This window comes from Ammospiza nelsoni, chromosome 2, assembly GCF_027579445.1.
Source record: "Ammospiza nelsoni isolate bAmmNel1 chromosome 2, bAmmNel1.pri, whole genome shotgun sequence".
NCBI lineage: Eukaryota > Metazoa > Chordata > Aves > Passeriformes > Passerellidae > Ammospiza > Ammospiza nelsoni.
In genome coordinates this window covers 104,273,121-104,300,888 of record NC_080634.1, presented here as the reverse complement: position 1 = coordinate 104,300,888, position 27,768 = coordinate 104,273,121, and the positions used below count along the sequence as shown (strand labels likewise).

At 39.0% G+C, this 27,768-nt stretch overlaps 1 protein-coding gene across 2 annotated transcripts in view; it reads left to right on the top strand.

The window, feature by feature from the left end:
* The window catches only part of SH3KBP1 (SH3 domain containing kinase binding protein 1), a 214,584-nt gene that overhangs the window by 175,577 nt on the left and 11,239 nt on the right, over window positions 1-27,768 (top strand). For both annotated transcript variants that reach the window (XM_059466276.1, XM_059466277.1), the window contains 5 exons: window positions 2,095-2,196; window positions 6,119-6,170; window positions 9,949-10,029; window positions 12,506-12,668; window positions 17,467-17,552. In XM_059466276.1, the coding sequence (XP_059322259.1) occupies window positions 2,095-2,196; window positions 6,119-6,170; window positions 9,949-10,029; window positions 12,506-12,668; window positions 17,467-17,552 (484 nt within the window). The remainder of the gene's footprint in view (window positions 1-2,094; window positions 2,197-6,118; window positions 6,171-9,948; window positions 10,030-12,505; window positions 12,669-17,466; window positions 17,553-27,768) is intronic.

Genomic DNA, 27,768 nt, shown 5'->3' with positions numbered 1-27,768 from the left:
GGCTGCATAAGCCAATGAGTGACAAGCTGGAGAGGGGAAAAAAGCAAAACTGCAGCTGTTTGGGATTTATGAATGTGTGACACAAACAGCAGCTTCATGAAAACAAATGAGCTTTAAAAAGGAAAAAAATTCAAGTGTTAATGAAGTGAAGAAGTAGGAGTAATATTTGTGTTCCCTAAGAGCATAAAAAATCTAACCTAAAAAGCATATTTGTGATGTCTTGTGCTGTTCAGTCAGGACTATTAGCTAGTGCTAAGCTGTGCAATCAGTTGAAGCACAAGCTTTTCATCTCTGGATGCTCGAATTATTCTTAATATTTTTCAAAATCTGAATTGGGTATAAATATTTAGGCAATTACAGCTTAGCAGTGGAGGGGTGGAGGGCATTATAAAACACACCATGTGATAGAGCAGTTGAGTGCCCTGAGTATTGGGCTGTGCAAGTGGACAGAGCCAAGTGGGAGAGATCCTTCAGAGCAGGAATGAGGGGCGCTGGCTCTGCAGCATGAGCAGAGTCCTGCACACAGCCTGCCCATGCCTGGCCTCCCTGGAGTCCTTGACAGTCCTATAGGCACTCAGCTCATGTTTTGGAAACATCAGCTGGTCAAGAACCAGCCCTGGTCACTAACAAAGGTCTTACAGAGCTGGGAAACGCCTCCTGAATAACTGTGGGAAGGCCTAGGAAATGTCCTCCCTGGTGGAGGCCACCCTGCTGAAGAGAAGGGAGAATACAGAAAAGCAAAGATTAGCCATGAGAAAAGATTATAAAAAAAAAAAAAAAAAAAGAATGGAAGGATTGTTTTGTGCCTGCATTACATCAGAAAAAATACTGAGATAGTGGGGGGAAAGAGCCAAATGCACCAAAACAGACATGATGTAAGAAACCAGGCTCTTTAGCTGGTGTGTTTAGTTAGCACATACTCAGGAGACCAGGAGGACTAAATAAGCTAAATAAAGATTCTAAAACAAAAAAGTAACAAAAACCACCCCCTAAGCATAAAAGCAATGATCTTTAATGTTAGTCTGTTTTCTCTCAAATATCATCCAGTGTTTGTCTCCTGTAACTTACAGAAAAATACCAACAAGCACACTCATTGTGAACAATATTTTTAAGACTTGGTATTAAGCACACTTCACTAAGTTAACCTGCATTGTTCTGTCATCCATTTAGCAGCTGAAATAAAAGATTTTATGGAAATCAGGAAAGGCTGGCCAGCCTGATGTTGAGCCAACTGCAAAAATTGGCTGAAGTGGGTTTAAGACTGAGCAGACAATGGGTAACTTTCCTGTAATTGTGTTTTGGAAAACAGCTGAGCTGTTTCAGCCTGAGCTTTCAGGAAAAAAAGAATGTGGAAAATCTCAACAGGAAGTGTTCTATGTAGCAAACAGACACAAAAAAGGGAATATGGAGCACTGAAGGCTTAGGGAACAATTTTAACCTTCTCTAAAATGTTGTGGCTTCTGTTACTGTTATTATTCATAACAAAAATAACTTCTATTTTTTATCATTTATACTCACTGGTGTTACTTATTCACCTATTTAGCTGTACATTGTTTTGCACTCTGCATTGCACTGCTCAGAAATGCTGCAGAAAAAGAAGGTTATGCCAGATATTAATCAGGTGCATTATGCCTTATTAATTGGAGTGAAATGGAATTTAATAATTCCAGTGTGTCAAGCTTTTTTTACAAGTATGGGAAATAAGAGAGCTTTTTTATCTCCTGATGTATGATGTCTAATGAAGTTATTGTCTTTCTGCAGAATGAAGTCAGAGAGACATAGGGTCATGGATGATCAAAATGCTGACTTGTTTAATAGATCAAATGGTGAACAAGCATTTTGTTTTAGACACAGACAAGGTCTTGAACTCTTACAGCATGTTCATTGTTCTTTCCTGGCTGCTCCATGTGATAATAGAATGCAGGGTGGTTATTGAAGTTTTTGTCTGATAGATTACCCTGTTAACCTAGCACTCCAGCAAATTGTCATGCTCTAGCAAACAGGCAGGACATTATGCAAGAGAGTACTTTAGCTCAAAAATCTGTTCAGTGCACCAGCTCACTGTGGTTTTCATTTTATTTTACTGTTTTGTAGGATTGCATTGATGTGGGTTGGTGGGAAGGAGAACTCAATGGCAGACGAGGTGTCTTTCCAGATAACTTTGTCAAGCTACTCCCTTCAGACTTTGAAAAAGAGGTAAGCAATATATTCTTTCATTTTCACTTGAAAATTCAGAATTAAAGTAGAGCTGAAATAAATCCTCTTTCAGATATGTGGAAGTTTTTTCTTCTCATCTAATAACATAAAAACATAAAGGAATAAAATTCTAGTTAGAAAGCATCCATAAAAAGAGTGTGTGGCACTCAAAGTCATATTACAGAGTTTCCTTGAAGGGTTTGATTTGCCCATCCAGTCACCCCACCTGCACTATGCTGCTCTGAAAGCTCTCTGTCCTGTGTCCTACAAGTTTGAGAGAGACAAGAACTAGAGGAACTAGAGGTCCCAGGACTGAGTCGGGTGATGCAATGATATCCAGAATTCTTTAATCTTCTCCATTGTTTTTGTGGTGGAATATGAAAAGTTGAGGATCACCTGCATGCTGATGAACAGCAGTCAAGCACTGTTCCAGAACAAAAAGGGTGAGATTTTAACAGTGAAATTTGAAAAATAATAAGCTTTTGGTATCTCAGAAGCATGTTTCTTTACCTCTCAGAATTACTAAAAAAGAAGGTATAAAACCTATGCAGAAGTTTCTTCAGCTCCTATTTATTTGAAAAAGATGGCATTGTTGCTTGCCAGACAATATTTAGAAATCTTGTGGTTTCCTGGAATAAAGTAATGGATTGCTTCCCCCAAAAGACCATTCCATTTTTAGGAACCTTTTGAGTCATCAGTGGGATATTACAAGCTTGCAGTCAGGCTTTTGATGAGTATTTCACAGTGACAGTGTAAGCCTTCTGTGATAAAACCAAAACTTACTGACACCCAGCTTCCCTCTTTGGCAATAAAATTGGATGCTGAAGGCAAAAATTAAATAACTTGGAAAGCTTAATAAAGCAACTGTTAAACAACTCACAGAGGCTAACATGATAATTTTTGAAAAAGAAAGGAGAAGAGCAGCAAAAACTGTGGGAGATGAAAAGGTAATTCCACAGCAAAGTGCATATCCTGGCTTAAGGCTGAAAAATGAAAGAAGGTGATTTCTAGAAGAGGCAGAAATCAAAAACCTGCAGACATAGTGAGCCTATTATAGAAGGAAAAAATCCTTATTGGTGTCCATTTTGTGTGGTGTAATTATTCAGTCTTTTTGAACTTAAAAATTATGTATCTTTAAAGTGATTTTTAGAGTACAATTGACTATAACTTGTAAAGTAAATTAGGTATTCAGGCACTTGGAAATTACAGCTAGGTTTGCTCTAACTGTGGAGAATAAAATTTTATCAATTTTTGAAATGCCACAGATCTGGCCACTTGAGTAAGTAACTGGTAGGACTATAGACCATCTGTCTTTGCTTGAATCAGTGCTAAAAGGGAAGGAGATAAATACTTTACCAGTGATTTTGTCAGGTATTTTCTGATGTGATCCAGAAACCTTGGATTCCATCCCATGGTCTGAAAGTATTTGTTGCAGTAGTTCTTCTGTCTGTTCAACAAAAGCTTGGGATCTCTTCCCATCTCCTTGTCCAGTCCCTAATTTTCCAAGCCTGACTCTTTTCCACGCATGTCTATTTGTTCCAGGTTTTTTCTATTCACTGCCTAGTCCCAATCTCCACTCTCAGGTGGTCTCCATTACAGGATTTTCCCCTGAGCTCACTACCTGAGTCCAAATCACCATCTGGATTTACTTTCTATCCCTACACCAAATTTCTTTATACAGCTTTTTTTCCTCTCCCCTTTTACTCCGTGTCCCTGCTCTGTAGTTCTGTTCTCTTCTTGTCCAATCAGTCCTGGTTTCCTTTCTGTAAATTCTTGTCTGTCTCCATCACCTTCTCAGTTATCTCATCCAGCCACAGATCCTTGTAAATCCTTCTGGCTCCTCCATGTTCCCCTAAGGAGTCTTTAAGGCTCCTTCACCCTACACCCTTTCTGACCTTGGTCTGTCCTTTCTAACCAATCTATTTCCCTCTTCAGCTTTCAGTTAAAGCCACTTTGTCAAATGAACCATGAGACCCTTTCTCCTTTGTGTCTCTACATAAGTGCTTTGGTTTTAATCAGAAGTGACCATAGGGAATGTGTCACTTGTCCATCTGCACTTGTCATGCCTTGGAAGACATCTCAGGGGACACAGAGCCCTTACAGGAGAGAACTGAGCCAAAAGATGTGCTAAGGGAGTGCATCTCTTGTATTCCAGCTGCTGATGTATGGTCAGTCAATGGGATCAGTCCACAATAAAACTCCAAATGCCTGTACTGTACTGTTGAGTCCTCAGCATCAGCTATTTCCCTCTGCATCCATTATGAAGAGAACTCCTAACGCCTATCACAGGACATTCATTGTCTCTGTCTCATTTCCCTTCCAAATTTTTATTCACTTTTCTACATTTAAACCTTAAACCATGTTCCCCAAATTATTGGACAAGTGTCTCTGAGATGTAAGGGACTCAGTGTTTGTGGACAATGGCCCATGGCAGCCAGGCTGTAGAAGATCATTCTGATCTCCTGAGTTCCTGGCCATGCTTTGTCAGGTTGGTGATGGGAGGTGATCTGGTCAGGGTGAGATGGTAGGAGAAAATTGAAGGTTGCTGGATGACAACTTTGAGATTCAGGATGTTAGGCTTACCCTGTCTGGGCTGAAATTTTATTTACTCCAGAGATGAATGCATTTGCTAGATTTGAGAGAGATCCCTTGGAAGGGTATGTGGCAAGCACTCAGCCTTCACAGCAAATCTGCTCTCTTTCAGCACTCAGACCAAGATCTGAGAGTTCTTGGGCAGACACTGAACTAATTACTGCAAGTGAACAAAGCAATTGATCTTTCTCAAAAGCTTTGGCAGATAGATAGAAAATAACTGGGAGGAGGGCAGGGATCAATAAGAGTTTGAGAGAAAATACTAGTCTAAATGGCTGATTGAAGTTTGGCAAAGCTGAGCATATCTGGAAAAATCATTTCATTTCACATTTGTTCCAAGAGACAATATACATTGCTACATAGCCAGCAATGTAGTCAAAGTGATTGTGATCAATCTGTAGCAAAGGAAAGATGAGAAAAAAAGAATGAACATATGGGGAGGAAAATGTTTTTTTCTTCCTTAGAATTTCTTTACAATAACCTTGATAGTTGGGGTTTTTTTCAAAGTGAGAGATAGAGCATGTCTTTTGATCTAGCATGATGCTCCATTTGGTTCTGTACTCAGTCCACGATATTTGTGGTGACTGCCAGTGTGCTGTGCATGCATTCACACACATCAGCACAGAGGAAAAGCCATCAGTCCCCCAAACTCAGGTGAAGAGGAATTGTTCAGGCACTGCCAGAACCATTGGTGGCCATGTTTCTCAGTCTTACTATTACAGATCTACAAGGAAAATCATCCTAACAGAGATGGTAAAAGTATTAAAAGGACAGATTAGTCAGAATAACTAGTTTCATTTCACCAAACATCTAAATCCGGATCTTTCACAACTGGAACTCTAAATTTTTCCTAGTAAGTGAATAAAGAGTAACCTTTGTTGTATTTCCTGAGTTCTGCATTTTTGCCTCATTTATGGGTCTGAAAATACCTCAGGTTTTGCCACATGTATCTCGGAGTTTCTTTGTGTTTGCTTTTTTTTTTCCAAAATGGGTAAATATTTACAACGTTAAATTTTAAAGAAATAGACTTCTTCATTAGACCAAAGGTCATGTATTCCTCCAGTCTTAAGGTACATAAAATGAACTTTTTAAACTCCTCAGCAGGACATTTCAATTGCAAATATAAAAACGATATTTTATTTGTCAATGCTATTTTCTCTCTTCAAATTCATTTTAATGAAGTTATTTCAGGAGAAATATGTGACAGGTCTGTAGTCTCATGACTTGTAATAATTAATGTTAAGCATTTTATGATCAACTCCAACTTCTGTATGAATGAGATTTACAGGCCTTTTGAAGCAACCTGTTTTCTTCTGTTATTAAATTTTAGAGACCGAAGAAACCACCACCTCCATCAGCTCCTGTCATCAAACAAGGATCAGGTAAAGTGCAGTTGAATTTTTACAGCATGTGTCAGTGAGCACATCTAAATCTAAATTAAGTGTATTCAAATCTGTATAGAATTCATCTGTATCAAAATTGACAAGCAGATGTCTAGACTACAACTAATGAAATCACAATAGTTGGTAACCCTGAAAGACTGTGGTTGGCTTTAAATGTATTTAAATACTCAACCATCTATACCATTTTTTAAAATAACCTGTTTTGCCCCTTAATCATGTTAAATCAGAGCAAGTGTGATACTTCAGTTTTTCAAATTGTTTTGGTTTTGTTCCCTGACTGGAGTTGATTGTGTGCATGTCCTTCAGTACAGACACAGTATGTGGAGTCTGACAATACCTGCAGGAGGAAACTGCACTCACTACAGATCTGATTTGTTCTAGAGACACAGAGCTTTTTAGAATATCTATAAAATAGTGTCATGCAGTGGCCTCCTCTGAGCTGCAATCTGAGTCTTGCAGATCTGCATGAATGCTGGATCTGGCTGGCTGCTACAGGTTTTAGGCCATAGATTCTTGGTTTTCAATACTTTTATAGCCCTAAGTGTAAAACTAAAAGTAATAATCCTGAATGGTTATGTAGATAAAGGTGTTGAAAAGATATTAAGGGGCTGAGTCTGATTTCCAAACAGAAGTGCTAGCAAAACTGATTTTGTGATCTGTTATACTGAATTGTGTGTGGTTACTGAGAGTTGAACATAGTTCTATTTGTAATTTTAAAAGCACCTCTCCATACTAATTTTCAAAAGTGCCTGCATTATTTATTTTTATCATGAAACTTAGTTAAAAGAATCTACTCACTTGACAGATCTCAGAAACCAAATTCCAGTTCCATTCATGTAAAAATACAAATCACAAGGCAGGGGATGCTCTCAGAGTTTTCATTTGTATTGCAGTTGTGGTGGAAACATAACTGTGGCTGGAATTCTTTAATCCCTTAAGCCCAGTCAGTTTGTAAAAACTCTGCAGCAGCACTACTGCTTCCCCCGCTGCAGGCACACATTAGAAACCAAAACAAATGTGTCCAATCTCCAGATAGTTTTCTTGTTACTGTGATGTATTTCAGCTTTTGGTGCTGTAAAAAGTAAATTTTCCTCTCCTACAGACTTACACTGTTAGTAGAATTGCCACTTATACCAATATACAATTTTGTGTGAATTAATATGCTATAATTTAACTACTTTGAATTTGTCATGCAGTTCTTTGACTACAGAATCATGACCATAAATATATGTGTTGTTTATTGACATCCCTGGTTTGTTCTTCATTCTGTCTTGAGACTCAAGGAAATATAAATTTGATTTTAAATCAGTAATAGTGTCCAGAGAGAGCAGTATGACTTTGCCATCTAGTGGTGCCTGTGTAACAACGTCTTAGTAACCACTGATGTAAAAGCTTGATGTGTTTTGTAAAAACTCTATAAAACTTCCTATTTTTTTCAATTTATACTGCTAAAATTAGAGAATAACACTTTTAATAGGTACCTGCTTGCATAGAATGCTTTACTGTGTCACCATAGCATTTTTCCTTCTGAAATGTACCCTTTTTCAGAAGGAAAAATAGTTGTAAAAAGGATGCAGACAATCTGATTAAGGCCTTCTGAAGTCTATGTCAAAGCCAAGACTATTGCAGTTTTTTTCATTTCATTCATTTAATTTCATTTTCATTTCATTTCATACTCATTCTTTGACAACTCCTGGTTGATCAGGCACAAGAGTTTCTTCTGGTACATATCTAGAGCTGAAAATCATCCTGTGTTTATTAGGATTAATCATCCTGACATCCTCTACTTTGTCAAATAACTGAGATTATACTGTATTTTACCACATCTCCACATCAGGTCTTACTGTTGATAGAAGGCAACAACTTCAGTAATGCTTCTGCATATTTGACCAGCCACAGTGTGATGAATAAATTTAAAACTGTCAGTTGCAGCCTAAATAATTAAATGTCAGCATCTTCTGATGCAGAATATAAAATCAAAGCAGATAATTAGAACTTGTCTTTGTAGTACAAGTGGCATATGTGTAAAGAGGTGTCTGTATTATAGTAGAGATAGAAATTTATAATCTCTACAGCAGTAAACAGCCAGACATCTGTGCTGCACTTTACAAAGCAAGTGAAAACTGGAGAGCCAAATTTAGAGGCACAAATTCCTTAATGAACTAGTCATTGGAAAGCATTGGCATTTCACTGGGTATCTGGGTAAGCAACACAGCTGTGTCCAGACTGAAGGGTGGCAATACTCTGGAGTTCCTCTGGAAGCTGATACAGAGCTTTCCAAAGCTTCCTTGAAGGTGACTGTCCCCTGGGAGCTAAGGCAGGGCCATGGTGCCTGCCTGGGTGTTAATTAATCAATCACAATGCAAGTAGGAAGAACAACTGAGTCTGGGAGCTCCTCGGTGGCTGCTGGGTCATTGCTCTAGACTTGGCCTGAAAATGTCCCTCTGTGTGTTAATGATGACTGTTAATCATACTGTAATTAGGTACAGACTTATGTGTCTTTCTCTTTGAACACACTAGTGTGTGCAAGATTATCAATACATTGACTTGTGCTTTGCATAACTTGAGGTTTGAAAGGCTTTGATTGCTCAGGAGCAACAGCTTCTCCTCTCAGGAGTGAAGTCTTTTTCATAGAATCATTTCTGTTGGAAAAGACCCTTAATATTATCAAATCCAACCATAAATGAGAATTTAGTATTATTTATTGGCATGGTATTGCCTGTCCAACAGCACACTTGGGTAAAGAAACAACGGCTGGTGATCACCACTGATGACTGATTTCTAGGAACCAGCTGCAGAAGGGAGTTCCAACAGCACATTCAGAAAATGTAAATGCACTGGAGAGTTGCATATAATAGAATAAATTGGAACAAAAAAAATTGCCTTGTGCTCTTTGCCCTGCCTTCTCTGCTTTTCTTGGATTTCATTTACTGTAATTTTTATTGAAATGCTAATAGTGTTACCTAAAGCGGTTTTCAACACTACTAAGTTGAAATGGCATTAGCACCTAGTGGTTAGCCAATGCAGCAAAGCCAATATCCAATAAAGTGTTTGTTATAACCTGGGATTAGAAGATTTTATCTTGTATGTGCCAGGAAATTTTTGCAGAATCTTCCCGTTGTTGGTGCCACAAGTTCTCATATTTCTTGAAGCAACAGAATGTCAGGGCCTCCAGTACAGAGGCAGGAGAAGCCAGGGGCTTACACCTCCAGGCCAAAAGCTGTCAATTAAAATAGTCATGCAGAATGCTGCCAGTACTGCTCTTCTCCTCCTTCTAATATGTGGAAGTGAACAGCTAATAGTAGTGCAGAAAAAGGGGAGGGATGTGTTAATTTAATGTAAAATAATCTCTGTATATTCGGCTCCATCACGCTTTCTATTGACATTGCTCAATTAATTGATTTCCTAATGTTTCTGCACACTGTTGAGTCGCTCTTCATTCATGTCTGTGATGATAAAGGATTTGTCTGCATTTTTAAATCTGCAGTTATATTTTTTTCCCATAGAATAGTCAAAGAGTGTCTATTCTTTGGGATTGTACACTTTGGAAACTGTGAACTTGATTACAAAGACATAAATATCCAATTGCTTTTTTGTCATTATGGTACAGGCAAATATTTTATATAAATTTATGTTCAGTTTTAGCAAGACGTTTTCAAATTGGGGAATATAAAAAGCCTAAGAAAATGCAGAATTAAATCTTATGTCACTGTTTTGTTGGCTTGGTCAGAATTCCAAGTTTTTCTGTCTTTGGCAGGGACCACAGATCGAAAGCATGAAATCAAGAAGATACCACCCGAAAGGCCAGAATGTCTTCCTAATCGAACAGAAGAAAAAGGTATGAAATGTGCTTTCCTGCCTGTTCTCTGCTGAGAGATGAGGGAAATAGAACCAATGCACATACTCATTTCCCACTCTCTGTTTCCACTAAGTGTATTGTTTGGATGTTTGTTTTCCACTCTGATAGACTGTGATGATAGGCATTTTGGAAAGGTTCTCATTTTCACTTATGGACTGAATTCAGGGTGTTCAATTGAACCCATCCAGAGCTGTTGAGTACATGCAGCCACCACTGAAGGCCAGGGGAGATTTGCTCTCAATACATGAAAAGCTGTATAAAGCCCAGGGCTCTGTAAAACCCAGGTGCTCGATCAAGCAAAATACCCCAGATTAGGGTGTACTTTTTTCTTAACATCTGTCTTCTTTGGTTCTCTAGTTGAAAGCTGGGTTGGTGGTTTTCCTGCATCACAAAGGGATTTTGTGGAGATACAGTCATTAATGCTTATGAATCACCCCATTATCATAGCCACAAAAGTCACAGGCAAGGCAGCAAAGAAACGAAAAAATCCTTCAAAGCCATGTTTGAACATTGTGAGAAATGGGACACAGTACCACACAGAGCAGGGACAAGCAAATTAAACCTTTAATAGTTTCATTGTGTTCATTGTGAATGGTGAATAGTCTCAGGAAAATAGCCACATCTATTCTCTAATTGAAGATGGTGCCAAGTTTGATATGTTAAGTGGACTATTAGATTGTAAGAACAAGTTTGTTTATGGGATTTTTTAATGTCTAAGTATTTGAACTTGCAGCCTTTTAAAAGGCACGTGTATGTACATGACTAAATGCAGTTATAATTTAGTGACAGAACCTTCAGACTTTGTACCAAGAGATGTTTCTGGATATACATCTTAGCAATCTGACAAGTGTTTTAGCTATTTTCTCTACACAGGTTTGCTTTTGATGATGTGTGCTGCTTCTTGTGGTTATCATAGCAATAAAATTTTTGCTATGCCATTATAAGATTTAAAAAGCCAACTACTAAAACAGCAGAGGACATTTAAATATGTTACTCTGCTGGGCTATAAATATCTGTAACTTTTCTAAACATTGAAAAGAGGCTGTAGGAGTAGTGCCTGCATTTAGGATTACCAGGGAGTGGCAGGAATAGCTCATGTGGTGTGACAGCAGGGGTGGCACAGGAACATCCTTTGAGCTGTGTGTTGGCACACTGCCCAGCCTGTCCCTCATACAATTCAGATTCTTGGACACTGACGCAGTAGAAACTGTCATAGGATTAAGTGTGTAAAAATTACACAGTGTGCTGGAAAAGCTTTGGTGTTAGTGAGGACCCAATGAGTGCATCTGCTCAAAGCATACTGCCTGTGAACAATAGCTGCTAGCTGGACTATTCCAAACCTAATGTGCCTAATGTGTTTCTGGGGATTTATTCCATGATCCTCTCATTCATGGGTTCTCATTAAGAACCCATTAAGGAATATCCTGTAACATTCCCAATACCTCTTAGATGTATACAGAGGTGTAACATTCCCAGCATATCATAGGCAGCATTGTCAAGGGAAGTGGGGTATTGAAATAGTAGTATATAAAGAACACAGAATCACAGAATCACAGAATTTTCAAGACTGGAAGAGACCTATAAGATCATCTAGCACAACTTTTGTTGTGTTTGTTTTGTTGTGTTTTGGCCTTTCTTTAAGAAAAATCAGTTCTTCTGGGGTGTGGCAAACACGCTTACATGTTTGTTTTGTACTAGGAATTTAGAGCACATTATTTAGAAGAGCTATTAATGTGTATTCTACTTTACACATGCACAGGCACTGCATATTTGGCACTGGGTATTAGCATGGTTTCCCTCCCTAACTGTGCCTAATCCATTCTGCAAATGATCTAGGTTTTCACCAGCAAGCTGAAAAACTCAGCATATAATCCTGTGCTTAAAACCTAAATAATAGGTCTGATTTTTCGGAGGGATTTACATTCTGCTAGATATTGTTAAATTTTTCTGCTTGTATTTTATTTTCGTTTAACTGTAGTTCACTTGAAACATACTTTTTCCCCTCCCAAAAATAGTATTTCTCTGTTTATCCAAGAGATGTTAAGAATATCCAGCATAATTATTTTTGTGAACTTCTAAATTACTATTGTTTCATATTAAAATTTAATATAAGTTGTGCTCGTGGGAAGCTGTACCATATGGTATGTAATTTCTTGCCATTCTTGTACTTTACACTCAGAAACCAGTAAGTTACTAAAATAAAAAATAGTATTCCCATCAAGATGCTGCACACATGTTTTGGCTGAGGAGTTCCAGGCAGAACAGCCAGGCAGGTTGAGCAACTGATTTGTGGCAAATGTATCAAATAAAGAATGATTTAGAACAGAAATTGAAAGGTTTTTCTTTGTATACAGTCTATCTATAAATTTCTTCTTTGAATGTAGACTTGTGAGTGCAAATGAATTCCACTTAATAATATCCCTGTTCTTTTTTTCTGGAAATGATTGATTTAAAGAAAGATCAGAGAGAGAGCAAAAGCAGCTAGACTTGCAGAAGCCTTCAGTTCCTGCTATACCTCCGAAGAAACCCCGGCCCCCCAAAGCCAACGCTGTGTCCAGACCTGGCACCTTGCCCCCGAGACGACCAGAAAGACCAGTTGTGCCTGTGACTCATGCAAGGTATTGCTTTTCTCCTGTCCAACGCTTTTGGGATCAGTGGGAAAAACACTCATTTAAAGAATTTAGGTCTTGCAGTTTATGTCCCAGTTTATTTCACAGTAAGCTGTATTTAAAGAACAATAAGAAAAAAAAGAAAATCCTTATAGTCACCTGGCTGGATCATAACTGACTTCTCAATAATAGCAGTCTTACACTGTTCATGACTAGCTCATTTCTACTGATGAAATTCTACTGTTGCTGCAACAGTGCAGAATATGTGGGGAATACCTGCATCAGAATGTTACTCTGATCCTGACTTTCTTAGTTTACCTGAAATTTTTGCAGCTTACCTTGGGCACTAAGTCAATGCACAAGCTTGGATTGTGCTGAGGAACAGCATTAGCAATGCACATTTCAAATATTGTCAGCCTGGTTTCAGTGTGGTTTCCTTGATCATTTTAGATCAAACTTTAGCAAAATACAAATCTTCAATGCTCTTTTAGCTGGTGCCACTGCAGAATAGTGCTGTCAAGTAATTATTCTCTAATGTTGGTTGTCACTCTGCAGTTACATAATGTTTTTATCACTGATGGTTACAGTCTTTGAGAAGACTGAGAAGCACTGAGAAATTGGACTTGCCAACACAAGTCCATTTATTCTCTGCTAGAGGAAAGGTTGCAGAAATTAAAGGCCTCACTGTAGTCCTAAGCAGGTCTAGGTGGCTACCTTTGAGTCATCACAAGTGGGTTGTGCACTGTAGATTTCCTTATGCATAGTGAATAGAGTTAGATGAAAAACAGAATAAAACAGTTGCCTAAAATGGGCAAGCTCTGCATCTTGCAGAAAAAGTGGAATATAGGCATGAAAATATTTTTACTGTTGTACTGTTAGGAAAATTATCTGCTATTGAACTACTGGAGTTCAAGTAGTAATAGTAATGGTGAATTAAATACCAGAATAGAGTGTAGGTTAGAGTGAAATGCTAGACATTGATTCCCTTCATACTTCCACATATGATTAAATTAAAAAATGCTCTTAGTAAGAATCTGGGGCAAATGAAAAGAAAAATAGGCAACTGCCTTGGGCTCCCAGTTTCATCTTACTGAAATGCTTTGGTTGTACATCTCTGAGAGCTTACTCTTCTCTCCAGATGCTACTGCCACAGCTTCTTTTGGAGTTGGCTTTGAACATGCTTGCCCAGTTGCTCCAAAATACAGCCCATACCTGCTGATCACCTGGGCATACTTGGAAATACAAGTATTTGCTACAGTCTTCTGATTTAGCTGTGTGATGTCTTGGAAAGACCAATACATACCCTAGTGTTCAGTTCACTGGTGAGGCATGCAATGGAGTAACTATTCTTCTGTTCTATAGTTTGCTTGAAATATTTTAAACATGCTATAAATTTTTAGCAATTTTTAGAATTTTGGAAGGTTTTATTGCTGCTCTTGTGGTTTCCTTTTTTTTTTCCTAATTACAAAATTGTATGAAGTAACCACGTATTTTTAAAGATATTTCAGTTTTCATTTTATCAAAGGCAAAAGGCACACCTAAACAGGCAACCTTTTTTGGTCTTAATGGTCCTATATCTAGCACAGAAAAAATGGAAAATACTTTTAATTACTTGGATAATTAAGAAATATGATGCTTCAAGTGGAAGCAGTTACTTCAATAAAGGTGTTTTGTTTTTAAATCCATTCAGTTTAATAAGATAGTAATTATTTTAAGACCTACTGGTATGCATTTCCATAATCTAAAAAACCTAAAGCAATTAGGATAAAAATTGAATCAGCAGAACTTTTGCTGACCTGTTGTAGTTTAGCCCTGGTGGGCAGCTGAGCCCTATGCAGACACTCACTCACACTCCCACAGCGGAATGGGAGTGAGAATCAGAAGGGAAAAAGTAAAAAACTTGTGGGTGGAGACAAAGACAGTAAAACAGGAAAAGCAAATGATGCATGTGCAAGCAAAGCAAAGAATGTTGCTACTTCCCATGGGCAGGCAGGTGTTCTGCTATCCCCTAGAAAGTTGGGCTTCATCACCTGCAGTGGTGACTTGGGAAGACAAATGCCATAACTCCAAACATCCCCCACCTCCTTCTTCCCTCAGCTCTACATGCTGAGTGTGGCACCCTGAGGTGTGGGACATCCCTGGGTCCATTGGGGCCAGCTGTGTCCCCACCCAACTCGTTGTCCCCCCCACCCTCCTCCCTGGTGGGATGACAGAAGGAGAAAAGGCCTTGACTCTGCAAGCACAGCTCAGTAACAATGAAAACACCCCTCTGCTATCTACACTGTTTTCAGCACAAAGCCAAAACATAGCACCTTGCAAGCTGCTATAAAGAAAATTGACTCTATCCCAGCAAAAACCAGTACTGGATCCTGCGGGGAAAATTGCTGTAGTTGTGTAGACCCACAAAGTGGGTCCTGTGCAATTTCCATGGCAGCTGCTAAGCCAAAGAGGGTTTTCTTCTGTACTAAGTGACTTGCATCTTATGCATATCACTGACTTTTTGTAGTGATGATTGTTTTTCCATTTAAATATAATCCTCCTTCACTGGAGGCAGAGTAGGGCTTCAAGGGCAATAGGACAGATAAAAAATATGTGGGACAGTGAATAGCTGTCAGTTTGTTCTAATGACTTCACAGCTTACTTAGACATACCATGATTATACAATTTATAGATAAGTCAATTCTCTGGAGTAGGCAAGCCATAAACACCTATAGAAGGTGCATCTTTACAATTAGTTTAAACCAATCCATGTCCATGCCACTGCTAACAGGGTTCCTTGTGCTGGCACCCCATTCCCACAGCCTCCCTTATGTTTAGCACCAGCATTTGTGCAGCTGCACAGCCATATGGGTCAGGGAGTTGCTCCAGATGGCAATTAATCAATTTGCAGTGGGACTTCTATTAGTGTGGGGTTTCTCTCAGGCTGATTATCTGTCTGGTCAAGCTGACAGCCTGTGTGTATGGGCATAAGCAGAGAGGGACACTGAATGAGAAGGGAGGGCTCCACTCCTTTCACAGCACTGTGGATGCAGGGTGCCACAATGAGCCTGTTGATTCTTCTGACAACAGGATTGGGGTTTTTTTTTTGTGGGGCTGTTGCCATATATCTTGGTATCTTTTGTAGGCAAATGGTAAATGTTGTAACTTTCAGCCCTAAATCGTGCCATTCTAAGAATCTCTCCAAAGCCATGCTCACACATTTCCTTGAGTGCTTCCAACTCACATTGTGCTCTCAGATTGCTGGGAAATGAATGTGTGCAAAACAGAGTATGCAGTCAGATGCTCGTTGCTCTGTCAGCCAAGAAACTCTGTTGCTTCTTATAGGTTTACAAATATATAAGCAATATAAGAAAAAGTTAAAGACCAAAAAATAAGAAAACTAATTGTTCCAGTAGATCACTTGGAAATGCCCTTATTTATCATCATGCCAATTAATACATTTTTCTATGCATGTGTTAAATTTCTTCTGCATCCTTCCTGGTGCAGACTTCCTGCCATTTGAGAGCTATGGAGGACTTGTTTGCTGTTAATCTGATTGTCTATTTTTTTGTTCGCTGGTCACCCTCTTACAGGGTTTAATGAGATATATATTCACTTAATCTATGACCTCTTCTGGGTTTTAATAAAAATTTTCAGCTCTTTATCACAGCCTCCCTGTAGTCTGAATTAGGGTTTCCAGCCACTTTGTGTTTTGCTTATAAGCTGCTGCCATGAGCTGAGGTTCAGGCCATCTGTCATCAGCTTATGGTATCAAAAGCAGACACCAATGAAAAAATCAGTAAGATTTGTGAGCTCACTACGTATTTTTTTGTCAATAGCTAATTATTGCAATGTATAGTACACATCTGCCTGGGTTGTTTCGGGGCAGATCTATGCCTTTACCCCTAAGCTGGGTACCTTACATACATCATAATTTTTATAGTGTTACACTGGGAATAGTCATTGTGGACAAACTAGTGTATTTGTCAAGTGACCTGATAATGATGGCAGGTACAATGTATTGCATTAACTGAACAGTTGTCACAGTTAATATCAGAGATTTGAGTGACTGTGCAATACTGAGTTACCCACTTACCACTGCTGGTTTTTTTTATATTGTTTCAGTAGATAAATTATTTTAGTAAACTCAAGTGCTTGTGGGAAAGAATTTTCTCCAAAGCAGGGATAATTTTGTTGCTTTTGTTTGATCTCCTGTTTGATTTTAAAATAGCTCCTCTGTGCAAAGTACAGTAGGTCCTGATGCATTACCATTCAAAGACATTTCTGACAAATTAGGTGATCGTTGTTCTTTGGACTGTGGAAAAAGTATTCATAGACTAGTCTCATAAGTAAAGTGCAAAAACATGGTGGACAACTTGCATTTATAAATAAATACTCAGAACTGCTGAAATGCACAATGCTAGCATTAGGTTCTCTTACTTTCTGCAGCATTCCAGGTAGTCCAGTTCTGTAGTTTGTGCAAGCCAATTAATTAGAAAAAAACTACAAAGAAGATGTTGAATAATGTCCCCTTGCCCTTGGACTTCCTTCGTGTTGAGATGCTGTGAACATCTGAAGAATTATTCCGGACACTAGGGTGTCTAAAAGAGGCTTTTTGGACAGGTGTTAAGGAGAAATGGGATAAGGTTAATCCGGACAGCATGTCGACTTGCTGGAGATTGCTCTCGCTGACATTGCTGGCACTCGGGTGCTGCAAAGGAAGAATACTTTGCTCTCTCATTATTAATTGCAAGTTAGCTACCAATTTACTGTAACCCACACACAAAATCTCCCAATAAAACATCTCCTCTTCTTGATCCAAATGCAGGAGTGATAGTCCAAAAGTGGAATTAGTGGGCAGTACGGTATCTGGCACGCTAGAGAAAGACTCCTCTGAAAGAAGCAATGACATCGGTAAGTTACAGTGCTTTCTACAGTTTGCCTAAGAAATTTATTGTGCAAGTTTCTGCTTTTTAATGACTTTTGTATGATTCAAGAGGCAGATTGAGGACTTGGCAATGAATGTGAGTGCTTTTATATGAGTTTTTAAAAGATTGCAGGATTAAAGGATCATTTCTACTTTAATTAAAGTAGTTTTGTTGGGGTTTTCTATTTTAAAAATATATATAAATATATAGAATAGTGAGCTATTTTCAATAGGAGGCTCTTGTTCTTTTTGTTTAAAACTCTGAAGTAAGTGAGAAGGCCAGCAATAATAAGGCATACTTGTTTAACTGATGTAATAGTGCTGCCACGGTTTTAATACTGCAACAGATAGTAGGTTTGGTGCAGTTAGTAATCTTTATACTGTCCAGTACAAAGGAACAGGTCAATTTGACTAAATTTCACTGCATACACTAATTAAAAGCAGTCTAAATGTCTATTGTAAACAACTTGTGTTCCTGACACGTGAACCATTTAATCAGGAGGTCACCTGGAAAGGAGCAACAACAGGTTATGTTTTGGTCTTCTCTCACCCTCCTTCCTCCTCAAGCTGGCAAAGCAGGAGCGATGGTGTTTGCTGGGTGAGTGCTGCAGAGGTGGCCCTGGGTGAGCAGGGTGCAGTGAGCTGTGTCTGTCCTGGGGCAGTGGGCACGAGCCCCAGAGCCATCTCCTGCAGTGAGCTCTGTCCCAGGGCAGTGGGCACGAGCCCCAGAGCCATCTCCTGCAGTGAGCTGTGTCCCAGAGCAGTGGGCACAAGCCCCAGAGCCATCTCCTGCAGTTAGCTGTGTCCCAGGGCAGTGGCACGAGCCCCAGAGCCATCTCCTGCAGTTAGCTGTGTCCCAGGGCAGTGGCACAAGCCCCAGAGCCATCTCCTGCAGTGGGCATGAGCCCCAGAGCCATCTCCTGCAGTGAGCTGTGTCCTAGGGCAGTGGCACGAGCCCCAGAGCCATCTCCTGCAGTGGGCACGAGCCCCAGAGCCATGTCCATCTCCTGCAGTGGGCACAAGCCCCAGAGCCATCTCCTGCAGTGGGCACGAGCCCCAGAGCCATCTCCTGCAGTGAGCTGTGTCCTAGGGCAGTGGCACGAGCCCCAGAGCCATCTCCTGCAGTGGGCACGAGCCCCAGAGCCATCTCCTGCAGTGGGCACGAGCCCCAGAGCCATGTCCTGCCCTGCTCAGAAAGCCCAGCAGCTGCTGCTGTCGCTCTCGGTGCTCGCTCGCAGCTGTGCCCGCACACAGATCCGTGTTTGTCTCAGGCACAGCCAGGGATCCTGCCTGTGTAAGCATTGCTACCTTTCAGCAGGGCATGAAATGTCATTTTGGTGTGGTGGTGTCTACCCAGACTCCTCTATCAGTAAAGCATTTCTGTACAATAGCATCCTTTCAACAACCAAACATGCCTTTTCCTCAGATTTGGAAGTAGAACTTCAGGTTATAAAGGAATTTTAATTGCAACATAACATCAGAACACTAAATGCATTTCACATAGGTCTATGAGCTTTCCAGCATACATAGATCTGCTTTTTGTAAAGCTTCTGCTGTTGCTATGGTTCTTCTGGAGCAGCAGGTATTATGCTTTTCCCAGGTTTTCATTTGGCTTAAACATGGAAAGCTAGAAGCTCATGATAAATTGTATGAACATTTTTATTGTAGAGATTATTAGAAAGAATGGTAAGGAAATGCAGACAAATTCTACCATTTAGTGTTTCTTAACTGTGTTTACAAATTTGCTTCAAGGCACATAAGCCTCTGCTTACTTGAAAGTTATGAGTGCAGGCAGCCTATGCTACCTGTGAGTAATGGAGATGAACTTTCTTATTCCTTGTTCTAGTTCCTTTGGAATCACTATCAGGATAAAAGCTTAGAGTGTTTTGTATTTTTAAGTTTTGTTGGTTATGGTTTTATTTTGTTTTGTTCTTAACATGTCAGGCAGGAAATCTGATTTATAAAAATTCTTGTTCATTTCCAGAACATGCAGTGGGAGCAGAGGGTAGCAGAGGGAGGAATTTGTGTTGCTTAGGGGTTTTTTTAGATGCAGAATAGGAGCCAACAAGAATCCATAAACCAAACCATGTTGCAAAGGGTTTAGCTGATGTCCTCCTGTTACCACTTACACAGAGAACCTACTGAGCTCAAGGATAAAATACTGTGAGTACTTAAATAAGTATAACTTGATAGGGTCAAACGAGAATGGCATTTACAAGGGCAAATCATGTTGTTCTAGCCTGTTAGACAACTTGTTAAAAGAAAAAATAAATAAATTATGAGTTTGAATTGAAAGAGGATCCAGAGATCAGAACTGCTATAAATTTTCAGGCAGCTTTTGACAGCTTGTGTAAAATATTGTCAAATAAATAAAAGGCATTTTAAGAGAGGCCAGAGCAATAAATCAAGGCTTAATAAGGAAAACCAATTCAGAGTGTATTAATGTCTTTTCCTGTGAGAGAGGTTTGGAGTTCAGAGCAGTTTATGGTACAATGTAATTGTAGAGATTTATGGTAAGTGTGTGATTTTGTTTGATTTATTTACAAAGAGAACAATGGGCTGGAAAAGTCTTATGGCTACATGAGTTATTAGAAAAGATGATGGATGTGTGAGAGGAGTTGTCCAGTGTGTTCCAAAACACTGCTGGATCTGGCCGTGTGGGTCCAGCTAACATTTAACAGTGATGTATCTTACTGGTTTTGCCCCTATATCTTGTGCTCTGTAGGAAGGACAAACTCAGCTTCTCTGAGGCTCATCCATCCTGTCAAAATGAATTTGATTAAATCTACCATTTGGTGTCTTTTCAGAAATCCAGATTTGCACAAGTTAAAGTGAACCTATGTGGCAGACAAGGTGTGACTTAGCATTAGCCTTTAATAAAAATTAAAGTTAAATGCCTTTTTAGCATCTTGGATGCATGACCATTCTGGTTACTGGGCTCCTCTTTATTATTCCTTTAGTCAAATACCATTCCCAGTCACTCAGCTCTCAGGGAGAACAGGGGTTAAAGCAACAATCTCTTGCAAGTTGCCTCACCCTCTTTCATGCTTCTGCTAAGTACTGATGGTAAATTGTGTGCTGAAAGTGAAAACCACAGCACCTCCTGGCTACTTTGCACTAGAGATGTTAATCTGGGTGGTGGCTGTCACTTTCTTAGTCCTACAGCCAGTCTAAAGCTCTTGTTCCTTCCCTGCAGAGCAGAGAAATGGAGAAAAAACAATGGAGACAGTTTTGGTTATTAAAGCAAAGCAAGATAATGCTGGATGGAGAACAGTTCATTATTCTGTGAAGCCTTTCTAAGGATTGCTAAGTTGGTTCCTTTTCTTTACTATGTTGAGACCAAAACCTCTGTGATGGGGAAGGAGAAGATAAAGGGCTCTTCCATATGCCATCTCTCAAAAAACAAATGAGTGATCAGCAGCAATGAAATCAGTAATGCCATCAACAACTGAGAGCAATATGCTGAGCTGAATTGGGAATCCAGATTCAAAACTTGCATTTTGTCTAGGTCCCTTGGAAATGGCATTTTCCTATTCATTTTCTGAGTAAAATTCAGAAAGTGGATCGGTGTTGTCTAACCAGAAAACTCCACACCATTAAAAACATTCTCCCCTGCACTTTACCAATCGGGAAAATCACAAATGCTTGAGCAAGGCTAAGATGATGTGCAATAGTGTTAAAAATGTTCTGTGAGTTGCATATATAAAAAAGTTATTAGCTCATTACTTGGTTTCCTTACCATGTTCAGCAGAGCCGTGACTTCACATGCAAATTTCTTGATGATAATTCAGTACTGATTACAATTTTCCAAACTGCACTGACATTTTGAAAAAATTCTGCTTAGCAACATCACTGCTGATTGTAGATATAATGGCAGCTCTTATTTCTGTTCATGCAATTACTTTTTCCACACTCTTTACGAAACCACTGGAAAACTAGCCTTCAGATGATATTATTTAAGAGGAACCATTCCCCATTCCTCCTCACTTTTTCTTTTGTTTTCTTTTTCCCTGTTTTCAGTGATGTCTTTATTTTCCTTTCCACACATCTTGCATTCAACTTTTCCTATTTACATCTCTTTGCCATGGCTAACTCTTCTTCATTTCATGAGGGTAAGGCACTTTTTTCCCCATTTCTTTTCTGTCCTGTCTTTGGTTTAGTTTACAATGCATAACAAGCAAATACAAAAAGAAGCATTTCATAGAATGCTGAAGTTTACATGGATATTACAGATTTTTTTTTATTAAAAGTTGAAATTGAACATACTGTGACAGAAAATCTTGCATCATAGTATTGAAATGAGAAATCATTATCATTTATTGTATCATAAGAAATTTTAGTGACGAAGGTCATGTGCAGTTTACATGTGGTGTTTGTCAATGCTCTGGATTCATTAGCTTGTCCTTGCAGACAGATTTTGTCTTCACAAATTGTAATACATATATTTCATCGTGAAAAAGCATTTAGAAACATACTAGTATGGTTTTCTAGTCTGAAAGTGGAAAAAAATCACAGCATACATACAGTAAAAATTTAATGAGTGTTCAGGACACTCAGTGGAAAGTGTGTGGTCATGTACCCAAGGCTGTGCTTAAATCACAGTGGTTACTTGCATCTGTTTGCACATCTCTCCCAACACTGGTCTGGATTGGCAGTGGCATTTTGAGCTTTGAAAATGCTTCTAAAGCAACATAAGCTACACTACAATAAACCCTGCTCTACAAACTGGTTCCTACATAGAGCTACCAACAGCTTCAATTCAGGCCTTATGGCATAACTTGACCTTTCTTTAGGTGATATGTTTCTTTTCCATTTCATAAAGAATTTTGTACATGACGGCCAGTGTGATGGCAGAAACCTGTAGCAGATGGAATAGCTTAGTGGATGTAATGGGTTGAGCACTGACCAAATGCCAGTGTACCTACCAAAACAGTGGATCAAAACCTAATGCTTTCCAAAAAATAGTATTGGGTTATTCCTGCAAGTCAGGATCAATCCCACATCTTCTAATTACACACACAGACACACAGACACACACACGGAGACGCACACACAGACACACACACTTTGGAATTCTGGCATCCTGAAACAAGCCTTGTCTATCCAAAGCAGGGTTGCTTTGTCATCAACTGATACTAAAATCCATATGGATTTAAGCTAAGTGATTTAGGAATAAACCACAAAGAATTAAAAATAATGTATCTACTGTGGAAATGATCAGTTAATCCCCACGAAAAGCCATTTCTGTGCTTTGCAGAAAGACTGAGTTGCACAGAGCCAAGTGGACACATCTTTCCAATATTTTTCCTGGCTCTTTACACATTTGCTTAGTATTTATGAAAGCAGTTAATAATCTTCACTGGTGCTAACATAAGGCACATATACCTTCATTGATTCCTGCTGAAACATCTAATGATGGTATGAAATATTGCAAGAGCTTCCCTGGAAGCTGGTCAGTGCAAGTCCATTTTTTAGCATTTCTTCAGGCTTTAATCTGCAGGTTATTTGCTGGTGGATCATGGAGTCCTGGCCAAAGCCATGTGATTACCCATTCTTTTTGTTTTTCTGTCCCTCCCTGCAAGACTGGTGCTAGGTTGCCTGAAGGGATAGTTAAAAATACCCTCTTGAAAATATCTAATAAACAAACTAAATTTTTTTCAGTATATCAAGTTTCCTTGAACTGTATTTGCAGTTGTTCTAGAGCTGTATTTATCAGAAGAGGTGATTGCTGTGCTTCTAACTGCAAGAAAAAGTGATCTAATAAGATTTGGCCCACACTAGGGAAAAAGATGGAGAATATTTCTGGGGAAATGTTGTAGAATGGAGCACATTTGTCTTTAAATCACAGGCTGTTTTACTGTGAGATATTATAATTATTTTGCCTGAAAACACAGAATGAATGTTGGAAAATCAGAAAATACTGGGTTTTAAATATAAGTGTTGGAGGACAAAATGTGACTCATATAATGAAGATCAAAATCTGTCTAAACCTCTTTCTATGCTGCTATTCATACTCATTTTAATAGGGCAATGCAAAGGAACAGAATTGCCCAACTGGTTTAAGTTGCAATATTTACATCAGTGAGTCAAAATTGCACATAAAACATAGTTCTGGACTGTAAATATTGTAATCAGGAATATGGTAATGGTCCTTCATATAATTTAAGTAGGGCTCTTGCCCTGAAGGGTCCAGAAAAAAGCAGTAAACTAGAAATTTAAATTGGTTGCCATGTGTATCAAGTTGAGGTGCCTGAAAACAGCATATCCATTTCCTCTAGCTCCTCAGTTTTCTTGACCTTTCAGTTCTTTCTTGGCATGTTCTGAATTGTTAAAAATAAAATCCTTATGAGGGCACTGGCAAGTGGTTAGCAGAGCTCATTATGGCAACTCATTTCTACATTCAGCTATTAAAGTGATAAAAGTCAGGACTGAAATGGGAGAATATAATTGGGTGCTTTAGGAGAGGTTGTCCTAAAGTCACAGCAGCTGTGCAGTGACAGTCCTGGGGAGCCAGGTGAGCTGGGCTGTTTCACCCCAGGGCACAGAGCTGGGTGGGCAGCTCTCCCTGGCACATGAATAAAGGAGCCCTGAATAAAGGAGCACCCCTGAATAAAGGAGCCTTGCAGCCAGGGAGCCCTCCTCCTAAAACTGCATTACCCAAACCTTTGGAAAACAGTCTGTGATTCATTCTGAGTGAGATTTGCTGCCTGGACCCTGGCTGGGAGTATGGCTGTCTTCCTCAAAGGGTACAGTGCTGTTCAGCATGGAGGGAGTAGCAGAATCTGGATGCTTGAAATAGTTAAAATAATTGTAGTCTTCTGAAAATTCCAACTAACATTCAGATTATTGAGTTGTTTTTAAATTTCTACTATATATTGAATGGGGCACTAATGCAGAAGATTTTGTCTGCAGTGTGTGTCTCATTTGACATCTTTAAGGATTATTGCACTTAAAGACAGTATATATCCTATTTCACATGCCTGTTGTCAACCTTATTGAAGGTGATTATGGAATGAAATCCACCTCTGGCTTTTGTGACATAATCTTCTTCAAATGAACTGAATGCCAATTTTGCCTCATTTCCTTCAGCCCTGCCATATTTCTGTTCTGTGAAACCTCACCATTAGCATTCTCAAAGTGTTGATTCTCTTATATATAATTTCCCATTTCAGTTTTTTTCAAGGTGAATTCTCTCTAATAATTAAAAAAAATTCTGTCATCATTATGTATAAATTATTTTGCCCAAATACTAAAAAACCAAAATGGAAGATAAAGCCTAGCTACATTTTATGGCAGAATAGTAAATATAGGGAATAAGAGGGGTAAGGAAGGAAGCATAACCACTTAACCATTTATTTCTGGGGTCTTTTGGGAGGCAGGGACTAAAGGTCATTTTTCCAGGAAGGTGCCAGTCTAATGAGTTTAGAACTTTTTTTCTAAATAATTGTTTTCCTGGATCTGGGCATTTTTTTAAAAAATACCAACATGATCCTTTAAATACCCATGTTTCCAGATAAACATAGCAATGGGGAGAAATACTCTATTCTAAAGGTCCATGAAAGGATACCAGGGAGCAATTCTTGCACAGCTAACATTTTTTCATATTCAGGAAATATGGTTGCTCAGTAAGCCAGACTTTATGTACTACACTGATATATTAAAATTATTCTGATGCCTTTCTCCTCATCTCATGAATTACTTAATGGATTTCCAGCTTGATCAGTGAGACAGTAATAATGATGAATGCATCTGTTTATTTGTAGAACAAATAGAAACTCTTTTTTAATTAGGGACTTAATTGATGGGTGCCATCTCTGTGTTCTACATGTTTACTAGACTCTCCCTTACTGTTTGTTATTACCAGACAAAGAAAAAGCTGGACCAGTGCAGAGTCCAGGTCTGCTGGATGCTGATGTTGCTGTACACAATTAATGTGGCTGTGAATACAGTAAAATGGACTTTTTCTTTAATAAAATTCTACTTGGGCCCTGTCAGGGAGGCTGTACATTTTCTTTAGTATGTAAATTTAAGCTTCCAATTTCTGATAGCTGCAGAAATACAAACTAAAATCAAAATTCCTGCATTTAATGACCTCAGTGAGTTTAATATAGTCAGAACCATATAGCCTTGCTTTCCACCAGCAAGAAATAATCAAATAACCAGCACAAGTGAATTACTGATTCCACAGCATAGATGACAGCATGGCAGGAGTTTTGTGAGTGGCTCTGTTACCAGTTCACTGGGTGGGAATTTTCTTGAATGAATATCTCCACAGGTGATGATTGTGGGAAGTGGTGATAGCCTTAGATGCACAGTGGATTTGGGTGGAAGAACAACATCTAAATAAGGAGGACAAATGGAGAGAAAAAGGGCATAGAACAGTGCTGGAAGTGGATTTACTATTTTATTATTGCAGCAAGTATTGTCCATTACACTTTAATAGAATTTCATTCAGATTATCAACTGAATGGCTGTGATTTCACTAGTTTGGCAGCAGATACTACCTGTGGAGCCTTTATAGCCTCTGTTCTACTCTCTTTAAAACTCAGTGCAGGTATAGGATGCTTTAGCTTATTTTTCTAGCTATCAAAAATGCATTCAGAAGTGGGAAAAGTGTAGGATTCCCAATATTTCTTGATAATAGAAGTTTTGCACATCAATGTTCATCTTTCATGGTGTTTATAAAATGCATGGAGCAAATTATGTCTGCAAATGCTTATAGGTCTCAAGGATGCAAATCTATACATTTTCTGTTTATCAATACCTTTTAAAATTTAAACCTGAGTATTTTATTCTGATCAAATATAGAACTCTATGTATTTGGTAGTTTATTTAAGCCAAAGAAACACATTGAATTAATTGACTTCACTATTTTTTCATTGATAGTTTTCCATATGAGTGTTCTCTTTTGTAAAAGCAGAGAAAGGGACAGTGGCACTTACAAAATTATAGAAACTTTAATGTTGGAAAAGACCTCTGAGATAATGGAGTCCAACCATTAACCCAGCAGTACCAAGTCCACTACTAAACCACCTCTCTAAGCACCACATTTGCACATTCTTTGAATACCTTGAGGAGCAGATGGCTCTTCCACTTCCCAGGGCAACCTGTTCCAATGCTGGACCACACTTTCAGTGAGGACATTTTTCCTAGTATCCAATCTAAACCTCCCCTAACTAAACTTCAAGGCACAACTTGAGGCTGTTTCCTCCTCTCTTGTTGCTGGGATAAGAGACTGACTCCCATCTCACCAATCTCCTTTCATATCCTGTGTAGAACACAGAAGTGGAAAATGGGGAGAGGGAAGTCATGCCCTGCAGCTTTCCTAGGCTGCAGAATAATTTCAGCCAATTTCCTGCCCCCAAAGCAGAAATCTGCTCTTCCCCTCAGTTTGGGCAGCTTGAATCAGTCCTTTGGTGCTGATAACTGATCCTTCCTTCAGCGCATGGCTTGGCACATGCCGCTGAAAAATGAGCTGGATTAAAGCTTGCTCAGGAAAAAAAATAGTAAAAACAGTAAAGCAGGAGAGAGTGGCTGGAGCAAATGGAAGGATTGCTTCAGCCTCCATTTCTGCACATGTGGGTGAGTATCACCCATTTAGAGGGAGAGTGTATATTTTTGATGGTATTACATTTTGGCTGTGCCATTTAGCAAAGTAACTCAGTAGTGAAGATTAAAGTTAGACAATATGTTAATATATTGATTACTGATTTGCTTTGTGATCTTAACTCATTTGGCTATCTTATGGGTCAGCTTAAAACTGGATATTAATAGAAACCAGCTCTTATAATTACTTGCTATATTTTTTCCCAGAAAACAAATTTTTCCTTCTGCTTCTGCTCTCCTGAAACCCTGAAGTTCTGTAGTACTCCATATAGGTTTTGTGCAATCTGCTAAAATTAACTAATTTTAACTTTTAAAGCACTGTGGCCTCACCTGACATGTTGGGTACAACTGAGGCTTCAGATTGCCAAAATCCCAGTGACAGACTGGGTGGGTGACCTACCTTAGCACACAGGCTGCAACAGTCAATTGCAAGAGCAATGACAAAAACACATGCTAGAGGACAGTGGGGTCACTGGTTATATATAGGAAGAGTCGCTCCAAAAATAGAGTAGCATTTGGAGGTGAATAACCTTAGACTATTTCAGGGCTATTGAAAGAGCTCTCTTTTTTTTCTGCTTCTTTTTTTTAATCTCTTGG